The 7,871-nt window shown below is 44.8% G+C and overlaps 1 protein-coding gene across 1 annotated transcript; it reads right to left on the minus strand.

The window, feature by feature from the left end:
• Window positions 1-338: 338 nt before the first annotated feature.
• Window positions 339-7,554, minus strand: tnfsf14b (TNF superfamily member 14b). The gene is made up of 7 exons (XM_086081886.1): window positions 7,351-7,554; window positions 6,922-7,142; window positions 1,771-1,839; window positions 1,643-1,673; window positions 955-1,020; window positions 633-870; window positions 339-549 (listed from the first exon to the last, which is right to left on the minus strand). Exons 2-7 carry the CDS (start codon window positions 7,120-7,122, stop codon window positions 363-365), a joined length of 792 nt encoding a protein of 263 aa, XP_085938012.1. The 5' UTR covers window positions 7,123-7,142; window positions 7,351-7,554; the 3' UTR covers window positions 339-362.
• Window positions 7,555-7,871: the final 317 nt, after the last annotated feature.

Here is a 7,871-nt window from a genome sequence, read left to right on the forward strand (position 1 = left end):
TGCTTCTTTGTTCTGGTCGCTCTTCTATCCTTTCTTTCCCTCACCACATCCTGCTCTTCACACACGCACATTGCTTTGCAGCCAGGTGCTCTGCAACACATCAACAAATTTGCAACTGTGTAATGCGACCTGTAAGTCTGTGGTTTTGTCTATGTGTTCTTGGGGCACTTAGTAGACTTGCAAACAAACCAGACACGGTACTATTTTATTCATGTAACAAACAATCTAGTCTGAATATCAGATACAGTCGTATGAGATTACAATCAGTTGCTGCGTTTTCACAAGTGTGCTTCTAATACATTCAGAGAGAAAGGAAGACGTTTATCACAATGAGACAAATGTGCAATTAGTTGTTTTGTTTTCTACGGAGATATCATAAATGCTCCCATAAAGTTCTCAGTAGGCCCAGGACGCAATTTGTGTATACTATCCAATGTGACAAAAACTTCATCTCCAGACTGCAGGTGGAAGATCCCCGCCAGGTAACTGTCCCATATATCCTCCCCACCTGATGACTTGACACTTTTGTTTTGGGTCCAGCAACGGAACCTGGAGGAAAAAGTCAAAGTGGCGACAGCAATTGAATGCATCCGTCCAGACTGAGAACACAACAAAAGAGGGTGCCCACTAACCTCTTTGATTTCATAAGTTCTATCGATTGGCCATACGCCATGGTGTCTTTCATCACCTTGTGCTGGATGAGAGAACACACCTCTGCTGCATTTACCAGAACTTTGGAGTAGAGGTAGTAGTAACCTTCCTCCTTCACCACTAGGCGACCATTGTTGTAGCCCATCTGGTGGGTGATGGCATCACCGTCTTGGTCGATCCACTGCATCACATTCTCCTCCCTGTCAGGATTGCTGCTGCCTGGTAGGAAGTTGAGAGAGGCTTCCACCAATACATTCGACATATAAAATGGAGATATTCATTTTGTGTAATATTTAAGCTTACCCATCAGGTGAGCAAAGGGCTTCGGTCCCAGCAGAGTTTGCACTGGAGGAATCTCATTGGAGCCTCCTGTTTCCAGAGGGGGAGAAAGTCCACTATATATACAATTAATTGCAATAATACGTTTTAAATCGGCCAGTAAGTTTGACTCTATTCAGAGTAAATTAATTTGGCTCTATTTTGAGTGGGACCAATTAGACTCAGTTTTAAAGTAGGCTAATATTTACACTTGGAAGAGAGTAAAATAAAGAACTCAAGGGTTGAGGAACCAACTCATGACCTTCATCTTGGGAGACTGCCACACCACCTGAGCTATGCCCCACCTACTGTTGCTTATCTCTATTTGGTGAGTTAGCCATCAGACACGAGTGACACACAGCAGGAGCAGCTAGTCACCCAAGCTGAAGGTCGTGAGTTTCTTCCTCAACCGTTGAGTGACTTTTATTTTTACTTTATTTTCCAAATATTTATTTTACTAATTTCCAAGTGTAAATATTACTCTAAAACTGAGTCTATTTGGTCCCACTCTAAGAAGAATCAAATTCATTTATTTATTTTTGATTGTTGACTGATTGTGTCATGAAGTATCCGAGGCATGTTTGTACTACTTGCGTGGCTGCAGCCACCAGAGGCATACTTGGCACAGTCTCAACTATTATGTGTTTGGAAATAATAATAAAAATAATCATACCTTCAGATGCGTCATTTTTTAAGGAGCCAGCCTGCCAGAGGCAAAAAAAGAGCTAAAGTAAACCTTGAGCAATTCAGAAGCGTAATGTGATTTAGTCATCACTGTCACATTCCTTAATTCAACCTTACCTGCTGGGCAGATGTTTTAGAGTTGGACATGTTTCGACAGAGAGCATCAGACACACAGATGGAAAATGCCTGCAAGGTGGAAGCCAGAAGACAAGAAAGTGAAAGATGTCACAAGGTCAAAAGCAGGAAATGTTGTTGTTGAGGTTTGCAAAACAAAAAAGGCTCCGAGTGTGGCAATTGGAAAGATGTCAACACGCGCACATGCAATATGGTCTTTAGTTGGAAATGAAATGGGGAAATCACAGTATCAATACTATGACGTGCTGACATATGATACAAAGATCATAGGAGTGAATTGGTGGATGGCAAACTTTTGTGTATTTACAATACTGTACATAAGTAAATATATATATATATATATATGTATATATATATATATATATATTACAAAATGAGTTTATTTTAGCTTAGTATAGTAGCAAATTTACTTATGTTTGTTGCGCGAGCTAAAGTGTTTTCACAGTTTTGCATTGGTGATGACGCTGGTTTCTTCGTTGCCTTCAGTTTTGAAAAACACTGATTTTAACTGCTCTAATTTCCACAAAATCTAAATAAATCAAAGTTTGATGTATATATTTGAGTGTTCTTCTTTGTTTCCTATTGACATGCTAAACTGTGGGTACAGATTAGTAAACTGTGGGAACAGATTACTATTCTGTGGGCACAGATTAGTAAACTGTGGGAACAGATTAGTAAACTGTGGGTACATATTACTAAACTGTGGGTACAGATTACTAAACTGTGGGAACAGATTACTATTATGTGGGAACAGATTAGTAAACTGTGGGAACAGATTAGTAAACTGTGGGTACATATTATTAAACTGTGAGTACAGATTACTAATCTGTGGGTACGGATGACTAAACTGTGGGAACAGATTACTATTCTGTGGGAACAGATTAGTAAACTGTGGGAACAGATTAGTAAACTGTGGGTACATATTATTAAACTGTGGGTACAGATTACTAATCTGTGGGTACGGATGACTAAACTGTGGGAACAGATTACTATTCTGTGGGAACAGATTAGTAAACTGTGGGTACAGATTAGTAAACTGTGGGAACAGATTAGTAAACTGTGGGTACATATTATTAAACTGTGGGTACAGATTACTAAACTGTAGGTAGGTACAGATTAGTAAACTGCGTACAGATTAGTAAATTGTGGGTACACATTACTAAACTGTGGGTATAGATTAGCGCACACACACACAAAAATCATACCCTGGCACCCGAGGGGCTCCGTAGCCTCTCACAGGCCGCAGTGGCGTGTGTAGCTGCAGTGAAACATTCGGAACGGCATAAAAATGGTGTAATCGGGACAGGCCATGTAGGCATGTAGCCGCCGATGTCACCCTTAATTTTGACAAACATACGTGTTCTTGTTGAATAGCGACTTGTCTGGTTTCCAGTGCAAGGCGCAGTTAGTTTTACGTGTTTACGTTGTGTCATCACGAACCCTAAAAGTAACAACCCCATTTTCAACAAGTAAGAAGTAAAAGTACAGATATTTGAGTTTGAAACATGAGAAATAAAAGTATAAAAAAATCACCAGAATAAAAAAATATTGAAGTAAATTACAGATACCTGAACAAACTAGGAGTACTTAAGTACAGTAAGACGCACTCTCAGTTTAGTGTACAGATTTGTTGGACCCAATGGGCGGACCGCCGCTACTTTTTTTCTGCCGTTTCTTGTTTCCGATTTCTCCCTTCCAGTTGCTGGGGAAACAGCTGGAGGGAGGATCCTGCCGACACACCTGCTGCTCATTTTGTCATCAGGCCGAAATAAAAGCCTGGCAGCAACAGAGAGGAGTGTCGGGTTATTGCTCCGCGACGCTACTTACTATACCTGACGTTTTTGATACTGCTACCTTTTTAGCAGCAATCTTTCTTGGTGTTGTGGACACCGCTAGTAATTACACTAGTAGCGTTTTTCTTTAGTCAATTTTGTGTGCTACACTCCTCTCTGTTTTATCTGCCCTCCGGTGTGATTTTATGTTTTCTTGTTTTTGCCCACAACGTACACCTTTTTGTCATCGTCGCCTTTTGTTTAAGCAACCTTTTGTCCACGTGTTGCGCGCCTTTTTTTGTTCCATTAAAATTGAGTGACCTTCACCCTGGTTGGGTCTGCCCTTTTCTTTTGGGGTCCAACAAACACAACCCACACGTGACAGAATAACCTGACCAGAATGGACCCCGCAGACCCCGACAGCCTTTGCCAGGCATTGGCCAGCCATGGGCGCTTACTTGGACAGCACGAGCAATACTTCCGTGAACTGAAGGAAGCCATGTCGATGCTAACAGCCCAGATCGGGTCTCTTACTTCTTGAAGGTGGAGCTGAGATCGGACTCCACGGCTGCTGAAGGATCACGACCAGCTGGGGCGTCCCGTGTCTCCTCTGCATCCATGGCCCAATCAGCTGGTAACTCCGTGCTTCGGGAACCCAATGTTCCCCATCTTTCCCGCTACTCCGGCGACATTGGTGGGTTTGACCAATTAATTCACCAAATGTAGTCTGATCAACAGCTGTAAACTTTCCCTAACGATGGCGCTAAGGTCACCTTCGTAATGAGCCTACTTTCCGGCCAGGCGTCATTATGGGCGATGGCAGTCAATAAAGCCAATCCGGAGCTCCAAGCTTCATTGCCTGCTTTCTTGTCGGAACTCAGAAACGTCTTGCACCATTACATTCCACTACGGTGTTTACCAAATTAGATCTTCGCAGTGCTTACCATCTGGTTAAGATAAGGGAGGGCGATGAATGGAAAACAGCGTTTAAAACACCCATTGGCCATTTTGAGTATTTGGTTATACCTTTTGGCCTTTCAAACGCTCCCGCAGTATTTCAGTGTTTTATTAATGACGTCTTGCGTGACATGCTTAACCACTTTTTTTTTGTTTCGCTTGATGACATTATGATTTTCTCCAGAAACCTGGCAGAACATCAGCAACACGTTCGGCTGGTTTTGGAGCGATTGCTGGAAAACAGCTAAAGGCAGAAAAGTGTGCATTTCACACCAGTTTGGTGCAATTTCTCTGATATATTGTGGAGAAGGGCCAATTGAGAGCTGACCCGGCAAAAATCAAGGCCGTGGTCGAGTGGCCAACTCCTACATTATAGAAGCACTTGCAGAGGTTCCTGGGGTTTGCTCACTTCTACCGGCGGTTTATCCGCAACTACAGTATGAAAACGAAACCTCTGACAAGGCTTACGTCTACCAAGTTTCCGTTTATTTGGACTCAGCAGGCCGAGGCCGCCGTGGTTAAATAAAATTATTATTTTCATGTTCGCCGGTTTTGACACACCCTAATGAGGTTCTCCCATTTGTTGTCGAGGTTGATGCTTCAGAGACATGAATGGGGGCGGTGTTATCCCAACGGTCCCCAGTCGACCAGAAGCTGCATCCCTGCACCGACTTCTCTTCTCGGCTCAACCAAGCGGAGCCCAACTACAATGCGGGCAACCGTGAGCTGCTAGCTATCATTCTGGCGTTACAGGAATGGAGGCACTGGCTGGAGGGCGCGGCGGAACCCTTCCAGATCTTCACGGACCACAAAAACTGGGCGTACCGGTCCACTCAGAGACTCAATTCTCGTCAAGCACGCTGGGCCCTGTTCTTGACGCGTTTTGATTATGTCAACTCTTACAGACCAGGATCCCGGAATGCCAAGCCGGACGCCTTGTCCCGCATGCACGGTCCAGCCGCCGAGGGGACTCCGCCCGAAACGATCGTTTCGGAGAACAGAGTGTTGGGGGCCCTCCAGTGGGAGGTAGAAAGGAAGGTGGTGGAAGCTGGCAACACACAGACCCCAGAAGCTTGCCCCTGGAAATAAGTTATTTGTACCCTCACACCTTCGTCAAGAGGTGCTGCAGTGGGGGCATACTTCAAAGGTGGCATGTCATCCTGGGGTCGGTCAAACACAGAGGTTTTGATGGCCAGGGCTATGCAAGGACATAAAAGAATATGTCTCCTCCTGTACTGTGTGTGCTCGAAACAAGCCCTCTCACCGTATGTCAGCTCCATCCTCTGCCCATTCCGCCCCGTCCTTGGTCACACTTGGTACTGGACTTTGTTACCCGGCTACCTCCTTCCCACGGTAAGTCTGTGATCCTTACTGTGGTGGACCGGTTCTCCAAAATGGCGCACTTCATCATCATTCTTTGCAGACTGCGGATATCCTGCTAAGGGACATATTTAGAAACCACGGGATCCCATCCGATCTCGTCTCCAACAGGGGGCCTCAGTTCGTGTCCCGGGTGTGGAAGGCATTCTGCAATTCATTGGGAGCTACAGCTAGCCTGTCTTCGGGCTATCATACCCAATCCAACGGGCAAACAGAGAGAGTCAACCAGGACTTGGAGGCTGCACTCCGATGTGTGTGTCATCAGCATCCTTCCTCGTGGTCGTCCCACCTTCCATGGATTGAATACACCCACAACACCCTCGTGTGCTCTGCCACAGGATTGTCCCCTGTTGTTCCCTTCCCAGGAGGGCGAGGTCGCCATTCCATTGGTCCACATCCAACTCCGCCGGGCTCGCATGGTTTGGCAGGACGCCAGGAGAGCCCTGTGCCGTACAGTGGCCTGCAACAGGCGGATTGCGGACAGGCACCGGTTCCCAACGCCGTCCTACCAACCGGGACAGAAGGTGTGGCTCTCCACTCGGAACCTACAGTTAGCTGGGAGTTTCAAGAAGCTGGGGCCTGGGTTCATCGGCACCGTTTGAAATTGACTCTGTGATCATACCTGTGCCAGTCTTTCACACATCCTTACTCAAGCCTGTCTCTGCCAGCCAAATAAAAGCCTGGCAGCAACAGAGTGTCGGGTTATTGCTCCGCAACGCTACTTACTATACCTGACGTTTTCGATACTGCTACCTTTCTAGCAGCAATCTTTCTTGGTGTTGTGGACACCGCTAGTAATTAGACTAGTAGCGTTAGACTAGTAGCGTTAGACTAGTAGCATTTTGTGTGCTACACTCCTCTCTGTTTTAGCCGTCCTCCGGCGTGATTTTGTGTTTTCTTGTTTTTACCTACGACGTACACCCTTTTGTTTAAGTAACCTTTTGTCAAGCAAAATAGACATTTTGGATGGAGAAATGCAATCAAAACATTTTAGTCTTCAAAGATTTGCCGACTTCGGCCTCACCTCGGTTTTCATGTAAAGTTTATAGACAAAACATCCCTGCACAACAAGTCCAAGCACGGCAAGTGCCACCACCAGCAGTAGAAACTTGCTCCCCGTCGGAGTCCATCGGGTTTTTTCCACAGGTCTGGGTACGGGGGAGAAGCTGGCTTGGCTGCCTACCACAAAGACTTGGGGGTGGCTAGCCGCGCCTCTGTCTTCCATCTCCTCTCTTCTCACTCCAACTGTGATACACAAGTCCAGACACAGAATGGAAGATATAACAGGAAGATAAAAAGATGGAAAATAAATAACGGCTACACTTTGGTTGACCTCTCGGGAGTGATTACTTCAAAGTCTGACTATTGCAAGCACACGACGAGAGCCTGAGGACAGACATTACTACATAGAAGCAAAAACAATAAATGTTTGTTTTTTTAGGTAGAAGAATACCTTGGATTTATTGTCGCACCAGACGTTTCTTCTGAACTCAGCCACTCATCCAGCAGCTAATTTCTCCAATTTGGGATCATTAAAGCTAAAGGAAAAACTTAAACAAGCAAAAATTACATGAACTGGAGATAAATAAATACAAATATTGTGATCTAAACACTTTAGGTGAAAACTTAGTACAGCTGACTGTCCTGCCTCGCGCAAATCCTGTCAACTGTCACCAATATAAGAAACAACCCTAAAGCAAGAGAAGGCTGTGTGTGTGGGGGGAGGGGGGTGTGGGGGGCACTCCCTGAGCCGACACTTCCTTTTCTCTTTCTCTAGTATGTTCTTACTGTTTTTCCTCAAAGTTATATGTTGACATACATGCATTTGTTCAAACTGCATCAAAGTCAATGAGTTACTTACACCTGACCAAATAGCTTGATATTGCTGTTTTATTATTTATTTAGCCTTTTTATTTAACCGAGAAAGGTCCCAATGAGTTATAATAACTCTTCTCACATTGAGTCCTGGCAAAG

Source organism: Leptonotus elevatus, chromosome 8 (assembly GCF_054856555.1).
Source record: "Leptonotus elevatus isolate MCC_2025b chromosome 8, RoL_Lele_1.0, whole genome shotgun sequence".
NCBI classification, from domain to species: domain Eukaryota; kingdom Metazoa; phylum Chordata; class Actinopteri; order Syngnathiformes; family Syngnathidae; genus Leptonotus; species Leptonotus elevatus.